Source organism: Melanotaenia boesemani, chromosome 13 (assembly GCF_017639745.1).
Source record: "Melanotaenia boesemani isolate fMelBoe1 chromosome 13, fMelBoe1.pri, whole genome shotgun sequence".
NCBI lineage: Eukaryota > Metazoa > Chordata > Actinopteri > Atheriniformes > Melanotaeniidae > Melanotaenia > Melanotaenia boesemani.
The window spans coordinates 2,604,073-2,626,847 of record NC_055694.1 but is presented as its reverse complement, the minus strand read 5'-3'; the positions used below and the strand labels follow the sequence as shown (position 1 = coordinate 2,626,847).

Below are 22,775 nucleotides of genomic sequence, written 5' to 3'. Positions count from 1 at the left end.
CTGCCCCCTGGTGGACACCTTCTGCACTACAATAAAAAGTAAAAAAAAAATGATTTCAGTTAATTCTTTAGTTTTTAAATATATTTTGTTAAAGGGCAAAATAAAGAAATCAGACTTTTTTATTTCTTTAAAGGGTTAAATGTTTGTTTTTGTTTTGCATGAATTAGTTGTTTTTCATTTATTTTATTTTATTTTATTTTATTGTTTCTGGGCTCAGTATGAAGCAAGTCAACAACTTCTTAAAGTAAGAGTTGAAACAGCTGATTTCTCACGGTTGTTTTGTTTTTACCAAGGCTAGCGTGCTACGGCTTTGACTAATGCATTGCTAACTTGTTTTTTTCACAGATGATTACAGTGAGAACAAGACGGACTCACAGCGAGGAGAACATGGGACCCCGTGGAGGCTGAAAGACACCTCTGAGGTCAATGTTGCCATTTTGTCAACAAAGCAGCTCAGTTCCAGCGTGCAAGATGAATTTTATTTGGTAAAACGCTGTCTGAAGCAGCTATTCATTCAGCAATTTTTCACAGGAAAGAAAGCAGATAGCATGATGATGATGATGATGATGATGATGAAGCGTGGTTGAATAACATCACCATTTGGTACAATGTTTGTATTCTGTTTTATAACTGAACTTAAAGGTTTTTAATTTTTTTTTGTCTAAGTTTTAACTTTATAAATAACTTAAATAACATTTCTTAAGGTTATAAAGTGTTAAATGTCAAATGCTCAACAAAAAAGTTTGTAGAAGTTGACCTACATGATGATTTCTAGTCCAGCTTCCTTTAAGTAGGTGAAGAGTTGCTTTGCAGCAGGAAGGTGGTGTGGACATGGGGTAAATTTATGTCCCTGAACTCAGCAGGAAGGTGGTGTGGACATGGGATAAATTTATGTCCCTGAACTCAGCAGGAAGGTGGTGTGGACATGGGATAAATTTATGTCCCTGAACTCAGCAGGAAGGTGGTGTGGACATGGGATAAATTTATGTCCCTGAACTCAGCAGGAAGGTGGTGTGGACATGGGATAAATTTATGTCCCTGAACGCAGCAGGAAGGTGGTGTGGACGTGGGATAAATTTATGTCCGTGAACGCAGCAGGAAGGTGGTGTCGACGTGCGATAAATTTATGTCCCTGAACGCAGCAGGAAGGTGGTGTGGACGTGGGATGAACCTATGTCCCTGAATGCAGCAGGAAGGTGGTGTGGACGTGGGATGAACTGATGTCCCTGAACGCAGCAGGAAGGTGGTGTGGACGTGGATTGAACTGATGTCCCTGAACGCAGCAGGAAGGTGGTGTGGACGTGGATTGAACTGATGTCTCTGAACGCAGCAGGAAGGTGGTGTGTGGACGTGGGATGAACTGATGTCCCTGAACGCAGCAGGAAGGTGGTGTGCGGGTGGGATGAACTGATGTCCTTGAACGCAGCAGGAAGGTGGTGTGGATGTGGGATAAACTTCTGTCCTTGAACGCAGCAGAAAGTTGGTGTGGACGTGGGATGAACTGATGTCCCTGAATGCAGCAGGAAGTTGGTGTGGACGTGGGATGAACTGATGTCCCTGAACGCAGCAGGAAGGTGGTGTGGATATGGGATAAACTTCTGTCCTTGAATGCAGCAGGAAGGTGGTGTGCAGGTGGGATGAACTTATATCTCTGAACACAGCAGGAAGGTGGTGTGTGGACGTGGGATGAACTGATGTCCTTGAATGCAGCAGGAAGGTGGTGTGAACGTGGGATGAACTGATGTCCCTGAACGCAGCAGAAAGGTGGTGTGGACATGGGATAAATTTATGTCCCTGAACGCAGCAGGAAGGTGGTGTGGACGTGGGATGAACCTATGTCCCTGAATGCAGCAGGAAGGTGGTGTGGACATGGGATGAACTGATGTCCCTGAACGCAGCAGGAAGGTGGTGTGGACGTGGATTGAACTGATGTCCCTGAACGCAGCAGGAAGGTGGTGTGGACGTGGATTGAACTGATGTCCCTGAACGCAGCAGGAAGGTGGTGTGTGGACGTGGGATAAACTGATATCCTTGAACGCAGCAGGAAGGTGGTGTGGATGTGGGATAAACTTCTGTCCTTGAACGCAGCAGAAAGTTGGTGTGGACGTGGGATGAACTGATGTCCCTGAATGCAGCAGGAAGTTGGTGTGGACGTGGGATGAACTGATGTCCCTGAACGCAGCAGGAAGGTGGTGTGGATATGGGATAAACTTCTGTCCTTGAATGCAGCAGGAAGGTGGTGTGCAGGTGGGATGAACTGATGTCCTTGAACGCAGCAGGAAGGTGGTGTGGATGTGGGATAAACTTCTGTCCTTGAACGCAGCAGAAAGTTGGTGTGGACGTGGGATGAACTGATGTCCCTGAATGCAGCAGGAAGTTGGTGTGGACGTGGGATGAACTGATGTCCCTGAACGCAGCAGGAAGGTGGTGTGGATATGGGATAAACTTCTGTCCTTGAATGCAGCAGGAAGGTGGTGTGCAGGTGGGATGAACTTATATCTCTGAACACAGCAGGAAGGTGGTGTGTGGACGTGGGATGAACTGATGTCCTTGAATGCAGCAGGAAGGTGGTGTGAACGTGGGATGAACTGATGTCCCTGAACGCAGCAGAAAGGTGGTGTGGACATGGGATAAATTTATGTCCCTGAACGCAGCAGGAAGGTGGTGTGGACGTGGGATGAACCTATGTCCCTGAATGCAGCAGGAAGGTGGTGTGGACATGGGATGAACTGATGTCCCTGAACGCAGCAGGAAGGTGGTGTGGACGTGGATTGAACTGATGTCCCTGAACGCAGCAGGAAGGTGGTGTGGACGTGGATTGAACTGATGTCCCTGAACGCAGCAGGAAGGTGGTGTGTGGACGTGGGATAAACTGATATCCTTGAACGCAGCAGGAAGGTGGTGTGGACGTGGGATGAACTGATGTCCCTGAACGCAGCAGAAAGGTGGTGTGGACGTGGGATGAACTGATGTCCCTGAACGCAGCAGGAAGGTGGTGTGCAGGTGGGATGAACTGATGTCCTTGAACGCAGCAGGAAGGTGGTGTGGATGTGGGATAAACCTCTGTCCTTGAACGCAGCAGAAAGTTGGTGTGGACGTGGGATGAACTGATGTCCCTGAATGCAGCAGGAAGTTGGTGTAGACGTGAGATGAACTGATGTCCCTAAACGCAACAGGAAGGTGGTGTGCAGGTGGGATGAACTTATATCTCTGAACGCAGCAGGAAGGTGGTGTGTGGACGTGGGATGAACTGATGTCCTTGAATGCAGCAGGAAGGTGGTGTGAACGTGGGATGAACTGATGTCCCTGAACGCAGCAGAAAGGTGGTGTGGACATGGGATAAATTTATGTCCCTAAACGCAGCAGGACGGTGGTGTGGACGTGGGATGAACCTATGTCCCTGAATGCAGCAGGAAGGTGGTGTGGACATGGGATGAACTGATGTCCCTGAACGCAGCAGGAAGTTGGTGTTCAGGTGGGATGAACTGATGTCCCTGAACGCAGCAGAAAGTTGGTGTGGACGTGGGATGAACTGATGTCCCTGAATGCAGCAGGAAGTTGGTGTAGACGTGGGATGAACTGATGTCCCTGAACGCAGCAGGAAGGTGGTGTGGACATGGGATGAACTGATGTCCCTGAACGCAGCAAGAAGGTGGTGTGGACGTGGGATGAACTGATGTCCTTGAATGCAGCAGGAAGGTGGTGTGGACGTGGGATGAACTGATGTCCCTGAACGCAGCAGAAAGGTGGTGTGGACGTGGGATGAACTGATGTCCCTGAACGCAGCAGAAAGGTGGTGTGGACGCGGGATGAACTGATGTCCCTGAACGCAGCAGGAAGGTGGTGTGGATGTGGGATAAACTTCTGTCCTTGAATGCAGCAGGAAGGTGGAGTGCAGGTGGGATGAACTGATGTCCCTGAACGCAGCAGGAAGTTGGTGTGCAGGTGGGATGAACTTATATCTCTGAACGCAGCAGGAAGGTGGTGTGTGGACGTGGGATGAACTGATGTCCTTGAATGCAGCAGGAAGGTGGTGTGGACGTGGGATGAACTGATGTCCTTGAATGCAGCAGGAAGGTGGTGTGCACGTGGGATGAACTTCTGTCCTTGAACGCAGCAGAAAGTTGGTGTGGACGTGGGTTGAACTGATGTCCCTGAATGCAGAAGGAAGTTAGTGTGGACGTGGGATGAACTGATGTCCTTGAACGCAGCAGGAAGGTGGTGTGGATGTGGGATAAACTTCTGTTCTTGAACGCAGCAGAAAGTTGGTGTGGATGTGGGATGAACTGATGTCCTTGAATTCAGCAGGAAGGTGGTGTGGACGTGGGATGAACTGATGTCCCTGAACGCAGCAGAAAGGTGGTGTGGACGTGGGATGAACTGATGTCCTTGAACGTAGCAGGAATGTGGTGTGGATGTGGGATAAACTTCTGTCCTTGAACGCAGCAGAAAGTTGGTGTGGACGTGGGTTGAACTGATGTCCCTGAACGCAGCAGGAAGTTGGTGTGGACGTGGGATGAACTGATGTCCCTGAACGCAGCAGGAAGGTGGTGTGGATGTGGGATGAACTGATGTCCTTGAATTCAGCAGGAAGGTGGTGTGGACGTGGGATGAACTGATGTCCTTGAACGCAGCAGAAAGGTGGTGTGGACGTGGGATGAACTGATGTCCTTGAACGCAGCAGAAAGGTGGTGTGGACGTGGGATGAACTGATGTCCTTGAACGCAGCAGGAATGTGGTGTGGATGTGGGATAAACTTCTGTCCCTGAACGCAGCAGAAAGTTGGTGTGGACGTGGGTTGAACTGATGTCCCTGAACGCAGCAGGAAGGTGGTGTAGATGTGGGATAAACTTCTGTCCTTGAATGCAGCAGGAAGGTGGTGTGCAGGTGGGATGAACTGATGTCCCTGAATGCAGCAGGACGTTTTGTGGACTGGTTTTAGCTGAAATAAAGTCAGACCACCGACCTCTCCGTTCCGCTGCAGCAGCTGCCTGATAACTGGTTTTATACTCGGGGATGAGCAGGAACTGGACAGCAGTCACATGACACCAACATTAACTATAAATCATCGTTCTAACAGGCAAACTGGAGTTTTATGACTAGAACATGGTGTGTAGACACTGGAACTGTGAAAAGTGGATTATTGCTGATATGAGGTCAATATGGAGACCAGAGCATGTTTCCCTGAGAACTGGTTTCCTCACACCAGTGAATCTGGAGCCAGGGATCAAGGGCATGGGCAGATCTAGATGGGTGCAGGGTGGCATGTGATTGTACACCTCAGATGATTGACAGGCCACTGGAGGAAAAGAGAAACATCTTCCCAGACCTGCATGGGCCACCAGTACCACAACATCAGATTATAGTAAATTATAAAGTAATTTGTTAAATATTCATCTCTTAAAAATATCGACATGTAGCCGCACATTTCTAGAAGAGATTTAGTTCCTGTGCAGCTACAACTACTAAAGTTAAGTATAGCTGTTGACCTGGTGTTAGCATGAAGCTACATAACAGTGCTAATCTAGTTACATGCTAGCTCTAGATTAGTTTTAAGATAATGTGGGGGAACCAGGTCATATTTAGTTTCCAGTGAGTGTATTTAGGGACTACACATCAACTCAGATCATCAAGATTTTCACAATGGGGCTTAAAATAAACTATGAAGACCAGAACTAAGACGACCAGAACCGACCCCCCTATTACCGCATCAGGATCCATACGGCACCCAAAACAACCCAAATGTACAAGTGTGAAGTTACACACAGTGAATTACATAATTAATAGAAATCAAATTTAATGTGCAACACCCCAACTCCCACTAAACACAAAATTTCATGAGATAATAAACATCTGAAAACGAGCTTCATGGTAACAGACGGGAAATTCTGGTAAAAAAGTAAATTATTTTAGTTTCAACATATGTTGTTTCTATTAGAAATAAAATACAGCTTGAAGAGATTAAAAAATATTTGCATTGTTTTTATTTATATTTACTAATTTTATATAAGTTTTTTAAAAAGTTAGATTTCAAATTTACAAAATCACATTTGTACGAAATTTTACTTTTAAAAATAACTTATTGGGGATAAAATTTGAGCTGATGAGGTTAGCTATTTTTTTTTTTACATTGTACACATAAATATATGAATTTGATTTAATCAAATTTAGTTCAAAATTTCACTTTAGTAAATTTAGATGTAAAATTTAAAATTTTATGGTTGTGAAAAAAATGGGTTTGAGGTAATCTGCATTTTTAACATTTTATATTAGTTTTTAAAAGCTTTCAAATTTTAATCAAATTTATTCAAATTTGATCTTGTAAAATTTCAAATTTTATGTTTATTAGGAATAAAATATTTGAAATATTGATTTCTATTTACATTTTTCCAGCTTTTTTTTTTAGTCGTGCGTGATGTAAATAAGCCGGAAAACAGAATCCCATCCGAAGGTGCTGAACCTAGTTCAGGATCCAGACTCGACTAACAAGGAGAAAAACCTGCCGTATAACTTTCAGCCTTCAAAATAAAAACCCTTCAAATGTTTGTTTTGGTACCATCTTTATTTTTTACGTACATACGGTTGGATATTTTAACAGGACAACAAACTACAACAATCACTGCATGCAGGTCCTTTCGACTTCCTGAAGCCAAACTAGTGCATCGATTTAATTTAGCTGGGTGGAAATCGAACACACCTCCCAAAAGAAACAATAAAAAAGCAAAACTTAGTGATAAAGTGCATGTGTTCTCTCTGAAGGAACTTGTGTACAGCAGCCTCTCCGGCCTTTTGGCAACACAGTGTTTGGCTTCACTTTACAACAAACTCAGGGACGTCCACTCTGATGAGGTTTCTTCCTCTCAGCATTGAGCCAGTTTCCCACTGAAAAGCAAATCATTTTATTATATCTACATTTCACACAGAAGAAGCACAATTTCTTCTCAAAGACAAAAACACACCTATCATTTCCATCTTTTTTCAATTTTCACCTGTCAGTATAATTGGCTAAAACCCCTAAAATGAAATAATTAAGTTTATTGATCAGGAGATACGTCTCCTTTTTTTCTTTAACAGTGTTTATTTGCTTCACAAGCAGTGAAAAGTCCCAGTAAAATCCCTACTTTTAGGTTTTACTGGGACTGGTGAAGACTTGGGCACATCGTAGAAAGTGGAGGTAAAGGAAGTTAAAGTCTCCCACTCCATCTCTGCAGAGCAGAATCATTTCTGAAGAAACATCATTATAATTCTCTCAACGCTCGGTCCATCTTCATCCATCAACCCTCCTCTAACAGCTCCAGCTGCTTCAATAAATCATTCATTAAGTCACAAGATGCAGAAATTAAATAAAAAAATCTACCTGCGTCTACCTTCCATGAGTCAACCTGCTCAAACAGCTTTTCCTCACATCACACACACACACACACACACACACCTCCAAATTAACCAAAGACAGGCCAAATTGATCTTTTTCTTTTAGTTAAAATCTGTCCGAGCTCCTCTCAGCCATCAGTGGGAAAGCCTGTGTTTGCTTTAAGCTGAGGAGTCTGGAGGGAATCGTGATGATGATGATGGATATTAGCAGCTTCCTGTCAGGATTAGATGTGGATATAGACCACCCCTCCTCTACAAGGGGTGTCTGGTGATTCCACTTCCTCAGAAAAAGGTCAGAATCACGAGTTTAATCAATAAAAAACAACTTTTAAATGCTTAAAGTTACTCCAAATTGAACTAATGTTGCACTTCCACATCACGTCCACAAGGGGTCACTGCAACATCATCTATTCTCAGATCTCCAGTCTTCCACCAGCCGACAGGAACTACAGCTCCCATCTTCTCTGATAAGAAAAGAAGCTCTAATTTTATCCTAAAGTTATAGTTTAGTTCATACGTTGGGATTCTGAGTCAAAGTGTTGCTTTTTCCTTCAGCTTAGATAAAATCAGCTGTTCTGACATGGCCTCCAGGATGCCCTGGAGAAACCTCGGGTAAGAGGTGAAAAGAGATACGAGAACTGAGGTTTAAAAGGAAAAGCTTTGCCACTGATGACTGAGACATGCTGATGGTACAAAGATCAAAACTTGTTCCTTCTATTCGTTAGTGTCTGGAAAACTAAAGCAGGATGACTTCTAGTGAACAAATAAATGAGTTTCTTCCCTTTCTGTGCTGCCGTCTGTCAGGTCTTTAAATCTAAGCTACATGTCTGTGTGGAGTTTCTGACAGAAGCTGGTCCAGGAGGGTCTGCAGGCTTCTGCTTTCTGCTTCTCTGTCCTGCCTCCAGATGACGTGCACGCCACCAACTCCTGTCCAAACTACCACAGCTCTCATCGGGTGGCGGGGGGAGATTTCAGCGGGTGTACGGGTCTTCCTCTGGTCATGCCGACTCTCTCACACCATGCTGCGTCCCGGCTCACTTACTGTGGTGGAGGTACTGCTGGGTGAACATGTTGAGCTCGCTGTCCAGCCACCCCGCCTTGTTCCTGCACAACAGTTCAGTCTAATTAACAAGCATTTTATGCATCCAGTGCACGTCGAGCTGAGTGCTGGTAAAGTTCTTACCGCAGCAGCTTCGCTTTACTCTGCAGGTTGTCCAACAGCTCGATCTTGCTGTTCATGTCACTGATTTCATCCTCCAGGTTCTGTCGGGTGACGTCTACCTGCTGGCAGAGCTGGGCGAACACGCTCGCCAGCTCCCTGTTCACAACAACAAGAACAGCCTGAGAACTGGGAGCTCTGCGTGGCGTCTAGCGCCGCGTCTCCTACATCTCAACTCACTGCTGGACTTGGTGGCTGCAGTTGGATCCAGTGTAGCTGACGATCAGCTGCAGCTTCTCGCTGGCGTAGTCCACAAACTGCCTCTTGAAGGCTCTCTCTTTGGCCTTGGTGGTCCAGGTGAGGCGCTCGTACACGTAGAGAAGCCCGTACAGACCCAGAGACAACGCAATCAGGCGCCAGCCCACCGCCTTCCAGATCTGCAAACACCAACAGGGCGTGAAGTCTGGCAGAAGCCTCGAAGTCTCACTGAACACACTGGAAAGAAGTTTGCTGGCTTTAAGTCAGGATTTAGGGATCTAAGACCTCATTCTTTGGATACATAATGTAATGTTGCTGAACCTAGACCTGATCCTAGACCTGAACAACTGCAGCAACCCCACATCATAGACTGCCCCCACAGGCTTGTACAGCAGCAGTAGACGTGATGCTGCATCACTTCATCCTCCTCTCTTCTTACCCTGACGCTCCATCACTCTGGACCAGGGTCAGTCTGGACTCATCAGACCACATGACCTTCTTCCATGGCTCCAGAGTCCAGTCTTTATGCTCCCTAGCAACCTGAAGCCTTTTTCTCAGTTAGCCTCACTGGTTAGTGGTTTTCTTCTGGCTCCACAGCTGTTCAGTCCCTTGAGTTCCTTCACATTGTTCATGTGGAAATGTTCTAACTTTCACTATTAAACTGGTCCTGAGTTCTACTGCTGTTTTTCTTCCATCTGGTTCCACCAAACGTTGCAGGCTCGGTTTATTTCATGTTTCAAGAGAAACTTTGTCCGTGGCAGGATGAGGTTGTGCACACGGTGGTGTCCATGTCTTTATACGCTACTTGTATCGTATAGATTATCGTACCCTCTCACCAGCTTGACCAGCTGTTCCTGTTTCAACCTGGTTGAACCTTTCACATCAGTGGGGGGAAAAAAAAAAACTTTGCTGCATTAACCACGCCCACCTCAATCATCCCACAAATCATGCCATTGTTCTTAAATGCTACACGAGAAAAATCTAAATCATCAAGCAGGAATGATCCAACCTGCTTGCTTGTTAAATCCTGGTGGACGGGCAGCATCGCTGTGAGTATATGATCCATACTGAGCGCTTCACTGCTGAGACTTACTCGTCTGTAGACTCTGCAGCGTATGTAGTTGGTGAATGTGAGCTGGGTTCTGTGTACACGTGTTGAGCTTCATTACATCGGATAGTGCAGCTGTCCTCACCTCTTTAATAACCTCTGATTGGCTCTCGTTTTATTGACAACCAATCAAATGATTCAATACCTTCTAGCTGAAAAATAAATCTGTGGCCAACTGATTGGAGAACTTTTATCGAACATCTAATGTCTGTAACTAATGTAGAACGGACCAACATGTGTGTGTTTGTGTGTGTTCTTACCACGCCGCCAACAACAAGGACGCCCATGGAGGTGCGGGAAGTGAGGGATGCAAGACCAGTTACCATGGAGACCATCAGCTCCTCCTGGGTCATGGCGTTCTGTGGGAATGGAGGCATGCTGGTGCTGACTGGTGTCAAGGCCATGGGCCGAGGAACCTGCAGGAAGCAGAGGAAGAAGATCAGCGTTGGGACGCCGTTGACCCTTAAACCTCCAGGCGGATATTTAACTTCTCCTGCTTGATCAGACGACACGGTTCAGACATCATCTTTTCATGAACGATAATGAGGGATCATTATTATTAATTAATCGTGGAGTTAAAACTACAATAAATTGTGAAGTTAAGTAATCGTGACATTTCTGTTTGTAATTTTCCCCCAAAGTAAGTCCTCTGCTTCACTTTTATGGACCTTCTTGATTCACAGGGATCAAACTTTCATGTCCAGGAAAAGAAAGGTGATCTTGGAGGTCTTAGAGGACATTTAGGGAGAAGAATACAAATGTTCTCTCGATGTTTTCATCTGCAGACAAACTGCCTGGGGGACAGATTCTGTATCTGGATGCATATGAAGAACAATCCAGTAGCTGGCGTCCTGGTCAGAGGAAGGTGGGTTACCTGGTCGCTGTAGCCCATGAGGGCCCGTCGGGTGTTTTTGGGCCCCAGAAAGCGGTTGACCAGCATGGTCCACCCCAGAGAGAAGTGGAAGCTGATGTCCTCCTGAAAGTCGCTGCAAAGCTTGTCGCAGGCCAGGTCGTAGGTGAGGCTGAAGCACTGACGAGGAACCATCTTGTCCACCTGCTCTCGGACCTGGCCTGGCAGCAAGGGCTTCAGACCGTCTGCACACAGAACAAGAAGCTCAGTTTGAGCTGGATGGAGATGAAAGTCTCGGTGGGACAACAATGAAAACACTGACTGCACACGTCACAGATAAAGGTTACAAATGACTCATCTATATGTGGAATCTACTGTAGCTTCACACTGGTGTGTTTGGGTGGAGCTGACGGGACAAGCGTTACCGATCATGTCGGCCTGCGTGGCCTGCAGGGCGCTGGTGATGGAGGCAGAGCATCTCTCCGACATGTTCTTGCCCAGACCCTCCTCTATGTGGCGATGGAGCTCCTACAACAGAGACCAGGCCGGGCGGCTTGTTAGTTCCAACCTTTCCTCTACGTAAGATAAAATAAAATGAAGCTAGTTTTGACCCACATAAGAACCGTAATGTCTTGGGTGGGTTGCAGCACTTTTCTAGCACTTTCCTGCTTTTTTTTCCAGTTTTCGTGCTAACAAGTGATTGACAGGTGATGTTATCTGGTATGAGCCTGAATGTGTCAAAGATCCTGGTCGGCTAGGATGATCCGACCAGGAGGTGATAAGAGTCTCTACCAGAGAGGATGGAGAACAGCTCAAAAACCAGCTTTAACCAATTTTCTCTGGTCTCCGAGCCGTTCGACAGGCGACAGACCAGGGTTCACTCACGTTCTTGTAGACTTTTAGCACCACTGGTGACGGGTGGAAGTCCATGTGGAAATCATCCACCAGCACGTGGAGCTTTCTGATCTCCTCCGCCATGGTGTTTGAAACCTGAGCACCAAGAACAAAGCAACGTACCATCATCATCATCAGTAGCACCTGCTTCGTGAGACACACCAATAGTGAGCCTGAATTTTCTTTTCTCTGCATGTGATGATGTCATGTGATGATGTCATGTGATGCAGTCCTGGTGGTTTCACCTGTCGCTCCACTTCCTCTGTGATGTTCTTGATCTTGGCCTTACAGTCCACAGTCAGCAGGTCCAGCTGTTTATCTATGAACTCCAGCCGGTCCTGGCGGTCCTCTTTGGTCTCTAGGCAGTACACTCTGAAAACACACACACACACACTTCATTATTTGGGAAAATAAAGCCTGAGCAGAGCACACTGTGAGCTCCTTCTGTGACCTCATGTTTTCCAGGTGGAACGTGTCGACTCGTGTAGAAAATTTCAGCAGGAAACACCGTTTTCTTAAGGATTATTATTATTTTAGCTCTAGAGGCCTTTATGACACCGTTGCTAGAGAGGAACGGGGTCAGAGAGCTGCAGCAACCTGCACCCCTGCAACACTTCATGCTACCCATCGAGACGTCTGCTTCTGCACATATCAGTGAAAAGTCATTTCAGTGTGCGGTGAGGACGCGCACACTGAGCGTTTTGTTTTTAAATAATATGAGAATATCTACATTCACTGTGGAATCATCCTACATGCATAAATATACAAGCTAGTGTATTTTCCTCTGTTTGGATCCTCATGGTGTTTCTCAGGTGAATGTGGGGTCCCTGGATCCTCCTGACTGACCATCATCATCATCAGCCGATGGCATCCTGAGATATTTACCTGCATAACACACTTCACTCATTCCTAGGATTACTTTACTCATTCCTGGGATTACTTTACTCATTCCTAGGATTACTTTACTCATTCCTGGGATTACTTTACTCATTCCTGGGATTACTTTACTCATTCCTAGGATTACTTTACTCCTTCCTAGGATTACTTTACTCATTCCTGGGATTACTTTACTCATTCCTAGGATTACTTTACTCATTCCTGGGATTACTTTACTCATTCCTAGGATTACTTTACTCCTTCCTAGGATTACTTTACTCCTTCCTAGGATTACTTTACTCCTTCCTAGGATTACTTTACTCCTTCCTAGGATTACTTTACTCATTCCTAGGATTACTTGACTCATTCCTGGGATTACTTTACTCATTCCTAGGATTACTTTACTCATTCCTAGGATTACTTTACTCATTCCTGGGATTACTTTACTCATTCCTGGGATTACTTTACTCACTCCTGGGATTACTTTACTCATTCCTAGGATTACTTTACTCATTCCTAGGATTACTTTACTCATTCCTGGGATTACTTTACTCGTTCCCAGGATACTTTACTCCTTCCTAGATGACCTGGGCTGCTATCTTCTGGTTTTCACTGAAACTAATGGGGTTTTCTTTTAGGTGGAGGTAACATTTACATGCTCCACTGTGTTCCAGGTGAATTTTGACACAGTAACATAAATGGTGATTCTGACATGTTTGTAGTAATCACACATGTCTCAGCTTTCTGTAGAGACCAGATAATAGATACAACCCTGGTAGTTGGTTATGTATGTTGGACTCATGAAAACTACCTCATGACCTGCGAACATTTGAACATCAACATTTGGATAGTGTGAATAAAAGTGTGTGGTCGGCTTTGTGTTGGAGACGCACCTCTGTTCTTGGGCGGCGATGTGTACGGAGTCCATGAGGCGGCGCAGAGCTTCAGAGATCTGCTTGGCCCTCACTGTGTGCTGCTCAAATTTGGTCTTAACAGCAGACTGAGAGATGCACTCCTAAACACAGCAGACATAAATAATATAGAAAGGGGAAAAAGAGCGAGGCCTACGTTAGAATACATTTTATTTATTCTTATAAAAAGGAAGACTAAATTTTTCTTTGTGTGCTAAAAAAGATGTGTGGGCAGAGAAGAGAAGGAACCTACCAGATGGTCAATACTGCTGGAGGAAGCATTTAATATGGACACAGATGCTTATGAAAGGCACTGAGGGGACGACTGAAGTGTCTCAGAGACCAGCCACGTGGAAATAACCTGCCAGCCTCAAGTAGCCTCACCATCCACCTGCTCAACTGCTCGTTAACACATATCTAATCAGCCAATCACATGGCAGCAACTCAGTCACATTGACGTGGTGAAGACGATTTGTGGGAGTTTAAACTGAGCATCAGGATGAGGAATTAAAGGAATTTAAGTGACTCTACACGTGGAATGGCCTTTTCTCATCTCATCGTTCTCTCAAGTCCTGGCTTTCAGGAGGAAAAATATTGTTATTGAAACAAACACACAACAGAAACTATTTCCATGTTTCCACTTTTTCCTCATTTCCAGTTATTCCTGCTACTATTTACCTGCTATCCTCACTAAACCAACTCCAGCTCAGCTGCTTTGTGGCGCCACCGTGCATCAGAAACGTCTTCTTGGCTTTATTCCAGCCATAGAGGAGCATTATTTTTCTTCTTTTCACACACACATAGAACTTTCTGCTCACTGGTTGATCTTTGGCTGCTCCTGATTGGACGTTACCGTCAATCTAAGCTCTCTGATTGGTGGAAAGTCTGACAGGAAGTGGCTTCATCATCATTTTGCACCATGTTTGGTTTTAATCATGCTGAACTACACAAGATTTAAATGTGTGGCCAACTGAGGTTTTTATACCACTCCTTCCAAAGTTTTCCCACTTCTTATGTTCCGTTTGTTGAGCTGTGCGGGGAGTCTTTTGCGACAACAAACCAACGTTATTCCTCCAGACCAGTGTGTGATCTGCATCACTGCGTGGAGTGTGTGTATAAAAGTAAAATGCATTGTAAGAAGGTTAAAAGCAGGATTTCAGAGCTGGCCATCACTGAGTAACAGACTAACCTCAAATCGCCTCTCAAAGTTTTGGAATTCAAACATCCGGGCTTGAAATCCCTCTGCGAGAGCGCCGCCTGAAACAGGACAAATAACATTTCTGTTAATATCGATTCATCCTTCCTTTCATGGTAATAAACCCTCCTGCTGACAGGAGGCTGAGAAGTGAAGTCATTACTTCATACTTAACCATGTGAAATGGTTAAAACTGCTTTCTTACATGAAATAAAACACATATGAAACACAAGCAATAAAATCTGTCTGGTGGGAAATTATTTTACTGGATAAGAAGAAAAAACAACTGGTCCTTCCCAGTAAGTAAAAAGCAAAGCAGATCAACATTAACAGTCATTTAACTGTAAGAAATCTAATCATTTATGTTCATTTCATCTCAGTACGTGACCATCTTGTTTTAACCAGCACCTGGTAGTAATTTGTTACTTCCACCACAAGGTGGCAGCAGTTTACCAAACTGTTCCCCAACCGCCCGGTTCAACAGAAAACTTTACTTTTGCTCAGCTGTGGTACAAACTGTGTGTCGCTGTGAGACTAAATACTATAAAGAAAATATAAGAAACATGCAGAATTAAAGAAACCATCAGAAAGTCTTTCAGTGTGCAACAACAAATCAAAAAAATGTTCAGTTTAAATTCAACTCCAGGGTCAAATTTACAGACAATAAAAAAGCTGATGCTACACTGATTTTACACCACAGATGCTGGACATTAAAGTAGAATCATGTGATGGTAATTCCTTTCATTTACCACATTTAGTGCTCAACTCATGGTTCAGATACTACTTTTAGGGTTTTTTGTGTCAGTTTAAGTCCAGTTAAATTGAAGGTTATAGTGCATTTTAGGTTTATGCTGATATTATACATCAGTGGCAGGAAGTTAAAAGGTTGAACAAGCTAATCAGGAAGGCTAGCTCTGTTCTGGGAGACCATCTCCACCCAGATCAGGTAGTAGAATAGAGGAGGATGGTGGCTAAACTGTCCTCAATGCTGGATTTCCAGCCATGCGGGACCCACTGAGCAGCTGGTTTAGCGACAGGCTGCTGTATCCAAAGAGCACGATTGAGAGGATTTGCAGGTCCGTCCTACCTGCTACTGTCAGATCCAACAACCTGCTCTGCAACACAACTATCTGGAAATATCCCTCTTACTGTGCGTACGTTTTCTTTTTTGATTCTTTTGACCTTTGCACTGTGTTTTCTTCTGCCATCTTATTTATTTATTATTTAATGATTCTCTTTGCTGCTGAATTTCCCCGAGTGGGACTAATAAAGAATCTTTTCCAAAAAGCTGAATTGCTCAAACATCCTGTGAGTAGCGGATCATACGTCTGCCATGATGAGCGAAGCAGCATCATCAGTGGCCGCTAACATCTCAAAGCTTCATCAGTTTGTCTGAAGCTGAAGGCGTTCAAGGTTTGATGGAATTAACGGAGTTTATAGTCCCATCAGGGTCCAACCTGCCCAACCTGACAGCGTTCGGACTGCTGCCTGCTGCAGGAAAACAGACTGGTGAAAGAAAAAGTACAAAAACTACAACATGCTTTCAGTATTTGGTTCCAGCCGAGTCAAACCGGTTAGCTCAGGTTTGTTTATATAACACATTTCCATCATGCTCCATCACCTCCAGACTTAAATCTGGTCCTTGGGATGGATAACATCCGCTGGGAGCTGCATCTCAAGCTGGAGCATGGATAACAGGAGCTCAGACGGGTAAGAAGGAACAGCGCTTTATAAACAAAAAGCAGGGTTTTGATTTGGATCGTGTAAGAAACAGGAAGTCGATGTAGTGAAGTCAAAGCTGGCGTTATCTGCTCGCTCCGTCTGGTACCAGTCAGCAGACCAGCAGCTGGATTCTGGACCAGCTGGAGACGATGGACAGAAGACTGATCCAAGCAGGAATACAGAGATGCTGCAGCCAGAACGGATTAGCTGGAAGGTGTGGCTTCACCTTAGCTAGCTACAACGGCGCTCACCCGCCTACACCGTTTAAAGGAACATCAAGGAACACGTAGAGGTTTTTTACATTACAGCCTTACAGTAAGAAAATAAAGGGCCCAGAGCATCGTCAACACCCCGACTGACAGCTACCAAAAATGAGCATTTCTGCTTTGTTTTCATTTTAGGAAGTTTAAGGACATCCACTGTTTAACACCGTAACAGATTAAATGAATCTGTCGTTGGTTGATCTGTTATTAATGACATTATCAAGGCGTGTCATCAGCTCATACACTGCTGCTGTCTGACAAACAGGAATTACCCAGAAATCCACTTCATTCTGCTTATCTGAACAAAGCAACGGCTCCAGGAGGGAAATTCAGACAAGCCTCTCCCCAGTCAGCTCCTCCCGGGGGATACTGAGGCGTCAAGAAGGAAAGATAATCCCTTCAGTGTAAGTCTGGATTAGCCGAACTCTGACGTGCGCTGCAGCACCCAGAGTTCACTGAGAAGTAAACGGGCTTTTACGTCAGACACCAGAAGTCTCCTTTAACACCAGAAAAGTCGCTCGGTTAGTCGCTAGTCGTTCATTTTAAATAGAGTCACTAGAGCGGTCTGAAAACTCACTAAATGTAGGGCGAAGGTCACTGAGTTGCTAGCCGAGCTCCGTCATGTGCACCAGTATAACCGGTGCACCAGGAACTCGTGCACAAACGTTCAGATTAAATGCGTTAATTTAGTTGTAATTTAATAAATGGTCACTGCCTCAGTGTTGTTGTTTGCATTCCTAACGTTTCTCTCCTGAAACATTATGATTGTTCATTCATGTAAACATGGTCATAACGAGCTTCTTTGTACTAAATCAAAGAGAAAAATGTGGCGTTTTCATGCTGTTATTCTACTCAGATTGCTCTGAATGTGGAACCTGAAGTAAGATGTGAAGCGACTCCTCGGGTTTGAGAAGCGCTGCTCTAAACTAACTTCATGACTCGTCCAGGTTTCTAAGATGGGACACAGTTGGACTACAACCCCCACCTGCTTCAGGCATTCCCTGGGCCTTCTGCACACGAGCCTGCAGGACTTCTTTAGCAGAGACGAAGAAGATGCGGTCGCCGGCCTGACCTCGGTCCACCACACCCAACTCATCCACCAGGAAGTGGGTGCAGCGGTCCATGTGCTGCCTGCGGACCTGATATAAACACACCCTCAAATCAACATGAATAGTAAAGCACGCTGGTTAAAGCAGGAGAGGGCAGGAGGGCGTAGATGTTTACCTCCTCCATATATTCCGGTTCTGAGGCTGAGGCGTCCCAGCGGTTGTTGAGGATGAAGATGTTGGGACTGGAGAGACGCTCGTTGACCTTGTGAAAGAAGGACTTCTCCTGCAGAGACACAAAATTCACAACTTCTTTCCCTGAAGACTTCAGCAGCCACGTTTCACGCTCGTTTCCTGGACTGGATCTGGGCTTGATAGCGGTCCAGGTCCTCGTGCACAGATCTGTGCACGAGCTGAACAACTTTATTTCACTGAGAAATGTTATGAGTAAAATTTATTTAGTTTAACTTTATTTTGTTTTACGTAGTCTGTTTCAGAGGATTGTTTAATCACATTTATCTCCTTCTCTTAAATGTTTGCAAATGTGCCTAAAGTGAGATTTTAAAAGTCATTTTGGGTTCTGGTTCCAGTCCAGAGTAGATGACGCCATTACCAGGTGGTTTTCGTTCCTGCTGCACCAACTCAGAGAAGAAAGACGCCTCCTGTTTAAAAACGTCTACAATGATGCCGTATAAAACCAGGAAATCACAAACCCACTGTAAGAAAGTCACCATGACAACAGCAGCCAATACTGGTGATAATGATTATTAAACAACATATTTACACTACTTTTCACGAACAAACTCACCATAACAACCTAATTATCGATAACAAGTCGCATCTGTGATGTTTAACTCAGCAGCGTCATGGTTTTATCTGTGGTGGGTTTAATACGAGGCTCATCTGTCCAACATCTACAGAGCTGCGCAGCTTGTTCTCTGTTCTGGTGATGATTACGAGCATTACATGAGCGTTCACAGATCCAACACATGGCTCACCGTCTGCATCAGGGTGGATTCAGAGTTGGCCACCAGGACAAACACGTCAGCGTCCAGACAGAACTTGTCGATCCAGCTGTCCAGTTCAGTGGTGACGTCGATACCTGGGCTGGGGGACAACATCATCTTCGTCTTAACATCTCAAGCATGAAGCTGTATCGTACGTTCAGAGCTCATCTCACCTGTCCACCAGCACCAGATCATCTCTGAGCAGAGCACACTTGGCTTTAGGCCACATAATGCAGACCAGGCTCCCAGCATCCAGGTCTTCGTCCTGATGGAGCGCGTGGGCCAGCTGGTTCACCGTCTGATCACAGAGACGTCGCCGTGTCAGCAGTGGAGGTGGAGACCAGTCTGACAGAGGCTCCACCTGACCACACACTCCAGGTCTACTCACCTTGATGCTTTTCTTCTCTTCGGAGCCTTCCGTGAGGAGGAAGGCGTCATTGCCATCCGTCCCCTCCACCCTCAGGAAGCAGTTGGTGGTGTGTCCTATTCCAGACGGCAGCACTTTGTCACACAGCATGGCGTTGATCACCGTGCTCTTACCATTGCTGGTCCTGCAGAGCAACAAATAACATTAACCTGCAGCAACATGGAGTCTTTGAGACAACGAATTCACCAGAAGTGACAACATGTTGCACGTTAGGACGGGTTCCACCTCATCTCCTACTCTGGTACTTTATTGGCTTAAAAGTTTGTCAACATGGTGATATTTATACACACCTTGTCACATTTTTTTAAATTTTTGTCCCAGTTTGATGTTGAAAACTAAGATCGGACTTAAAGGACCAGTCTTCCTGGGCTGTGCACCTGAACGCTGTGTTCCAGCCAATCAGCCGCCCCCGTCTGCTGCTTCAGATTAAACTAGAGCTGAAAGCTACTTAGTGTTAAAAATTTACCTTCCAAAGAAAACCACCTTCATGTGTCGGCGGGCGAGCACTTCTCCAATCCCTGCCACCTTGGCAAGGTAACCTCGGACCTCCTGGACTTGTTCCTCCGTGGTGACCGGGTCCAACTCTTCATTTTTGTGCGCATCTAACATAACAAGGTTATTAAAGGTCAGTTTCTCACAGCCAGAGCACCAGTAGACCGAACAGGTTAAATCACATCTAAACAACTAAAATCCAACACAGACGTCATTGAAAATGACTTTTGGAAGTGTGTGGTCTGAACAAGGGTGGAGTGTCCTCTCCAGGTCGGGAATGGGGTCCTGCTCCAAGAGTAGGAGTTCCAGTATCTCGGGGTCGTGTTCAGGAGTGGAGCTGGAGGTCTACAGGAGGACCAGTGCAGTGATGTGGACTCTGCATCGGTCTGTCCTGGTGAAGCAGGAGCAGAGCTGAAAGGAGAAGCTCTGGATTTACCAGTGCTTCTACGATCCTACCCTCCCCCACGACCACCAGCTGAGGGAAGAACCAGATCATGGATCCAAGCGGCTGAAATGAGTCTTCTCTGCAGGGTGTCTGGACTCTCCGTTACCGACAGAGAAGCTCTGTCATCCAGAGATCAGAGTAGAGTCGCTGCTCCTCCACATCCAGAGGAGCCAGATGAGGTGGATCATACATCTGGTTATAAACCAGATTATAATCTGGTAATAAACTCATCAGGGAGGCCTCCTGGATCTACACATCTGGGCCGTGTAGCTCTGGACTAGAGCTGGTTACTGGAAAAACAGCATGTCCAGCGTTGTTTATCTGTAGTGGGTAAACTGAACAGCAGCGGTCGGCTCCCATACATGTATTGATAAACCCAGAGGTGCTTGATTCCAATGCTTTGGAAAATTTGAATCCAGCTCCTGAGTGTAGCGCTGCGTCTGCTGCCTTCTAACAGATCAGTGGTGACTTTTCCATGAAAGAAGACGTCTTTGTTCCTCTGCGTCAGTTTTTATGTTAACTTGCTGTTTTGTGTCTTTTTATTCAACTATTATTACCAAACTGGAGAAAAGAGCTGGTTAACATAACAACACTGTTTAATGATAAAGGCAGTTTCACAAGTAACAGTAACTTTCGTAGCTTTGCTGTTCGGGACGAGGATAAACGACATGCGTACGTTGCAGCCAGACACGTACCTTCCAGGAACGACGCGCTCTCCTTGATGTAGGCCCCCAGCTGCTCAAAGATCCCGTTGATCTTCTTCTTTGCTGTGACAAAATGTTTGAGCGGCGATGCGTTGACTTCAGCCATCATTCTCTTTTCCTTCTTGCAGTGAAATGGTGCGGGGTTGGCTCGTGAAAAAACCAGAGACATGGCCCTAGACAGAGGACAGAAACACCCTTAAAAAGGCATCTGGCCACCAAGTCCGCTGAAAAAGGCGGGAACGTTAACGTCTGCAGCAGAGACAGAGCAAGAAGAAGATCTGGTTCAATACAAACACCCAGTAGATGAGAAGTTGTTGTGAATTAGAGTCATATGTGATGTAAAAGCATTTAACACAACCTAATTTAGTCAGAGTTGGGAAGTAATCCGATAATCTGATGCTCAACTTTGGACCTTCTTCACATAAAACTCCTACTGTATGTAGAAAATCACCTTTTTCATTCACTAGTTCAGATACAACATTAATGTCATTTTGGGCCCCCCCTTTTTTTAAATATACAACTATAAAATATATCTGTTATTCCAAATCAAAGGTTTATGTGGGGAAAATGATGTTTGTAGAAAAGAAGCCGACATGATGAGGCCTGACTGTGAAAACTGGACAAATGAATAGGAATTTAGTTGACCTCAAAATCTCATTTGAGAAGGAATTCTATCCCTGCAATGTGATAAAAACAAGGTTTGGTATTAAGTACTACAATTTGTGTTTGTCTCTGTTAAAATGTTTGATCCAGTTCAGCTTGAATTTCACATCTAACATATTTAAACCCCCTTTATTAAAAATTTATTTAAAGCTAAACGATTACTGTTGGAGATTAAAGCAGAAATATCATTATCAATAAATTTCGCTTTATTTTCGTAGCATTTATTGCCATTGTAATATAATTTGATAAGCCTTTATGTATGTTATTTGTTTCATATGATGGCATTTCAGCTCCACATTTACGTTTATACCTTCACTTTACACATCCTGGCCATGCATGTACTGGCAAATCGCGTTTTTAATATCTTAAATTCACACTTTGGTCATTTGAACTTGATTTGCCTAAATTTATCTCTACTTAATATTTGTGCACGTTTGTGTAGTGTCACAGCAACACCACTAAAATATTATTTATGCGCAAACTTTCCAGTCAGTAAAGATAAATCTGATTCTGATTAGGGCTAGTAACCACACCTGTGGTCACCTGTTCTTTCAGGCATGGCCTTTCACACACTGAGGAGGACCCTGCAAACCAGCTACGAACCCTAGCAGTTAAAACAAGGCTTATTAAGCTAAACGCGGGCTAGGTAATACCATAATACCAGTCATAAAGTGGTCAAACATTACGGTTTCTTTATCAATATCAGCTAATTTTCGTGTTACAAACGTTAATTTGCTGGAACTTTCTTAAAGTTAGTGAATAAGGTAACGAAGTGAATGGCGACTACAGGTTAGCTTGTTGTCAACTTTAGATTTCATGCTAGCTGCTAACCCAGCTAGCCGATCAGATCCGTTTGGCTCTGACTTACCGTGGATGAGAGTCGCTGATCACCAACAACCGTCTTGCATCCTGACTCTCTGGCTTTTTTTATATTTACTGGTTAACAAGTAGTCAAGGTTAGTCCGTGACCGACTGACAGCTCGTGTGGTCTTCGCTATCTCCGCTAAGTCAGGGGGCGTCATGAACTGGTTCGGTTCAGCAGACTGGGTTTGTTTCGCTCTGTAACCCAGAAAGCGGCGATTCGTGAGGAATCCCACCGTCAGACGCGGTCACCAATGCCGGTTGTTCCAGCCATTTCTCAAACAGCACAGGATTTCAGAAAAATGTTATCTTGATGTTCGTCTTCTTCTTCTGCTGTGGCTTGAATGGCGCACTGCTGCCCTCTACTGTAAAGGAGGACGTTATCTACGGAAGCCGAGAGCAGGCATTCCTAAAAAAAAAAAAAAAAAGTCCTGCTCAGTTTTTTCCAGCTACTGTATTGAAAAAAACTTTACTGTATTAAGAATTAAGATAAAATTCAAAATTATCCTTTTTTTTTTAAATA

General features: G+C 44.8%; 2 protein-coding genes across 7 annotated transcripts in view; both read right to left on the bottom strand.

Moving 5' to 3' along the window:
- Positions 1–6,543: 6,543 nt before the first annotated feature.
- Positions 6,544–22,608, bottom strand: mfn2 (mitofusin 2). 3 transcript variants are annotated; one of them, XM_042004280.1, is made up of 19 exons: positions 22,260–22,607; positions 20,720–20,901; positions 19,554–19,689; positions 19,049–19,211; positions 18,834–18,958; positions 18,652–18,760; positions 17,832–17,939; positions 17,593–17,746; positions 14,617–14,684; positions 13,410–13,531; positions 11,886–12,012; positions 11,632–11,736; positions 11,172–11,274; positions 10,771–10,991; positions 10,157–10,312; positions 8,771–8,967; positions 8,555–8,689; positions 8,414–8,475; positions 6,544–6,882 (listed from the first exon to the last, which is right to left on the bottom strand). In XM_042004280.1, the coding sequence occupies exons 2-19, from the start codon at positions 20,895–20,897 to the stop codon at positions 6,827–6,829; spliced, it is 2,325 nt and encodes a 774-aa protein (XP_041860214.1). In that variant the 5' UTR covers positions 20,898–20,901; positions 22,260–22,607; the 3' UTR covers positions 6,544–6,826. The 3 variants fall into 3 exon arrangements, with proteins under 3 accessions (XP_041860214.1, XP_041860212.1, XP_041860213.1); XM_042004278.1 differs by having other exon boundaries at positions 18,834–19,211; positions 22,260–22,608; XM_042004279.1 differs by lacking the exon at positions 22,260–22,607 and adding an exon at positions 21,087–21,186 and having other exon boundaries at positions 18,834–19,211.
- Positions 6,544–22,775, bottom strand: part of LOC121651848 (zinc finger protein PLAGL2-like) — a 33,683-nt gene continuing 17,451 nt past the window's right edge. For all 4 annotated transcript variants that reach the window (XR_006012508.1, XR_006012506.1, XR_006012504.1 and 1 more), the window contains exon 3: positions 6,544–7,432. The gene's annotated coding sequence lies outside the window, so the exon portion shown is untranslated. The remainder of the gene's footprint in view (positions 7,433–22,775) is intronic.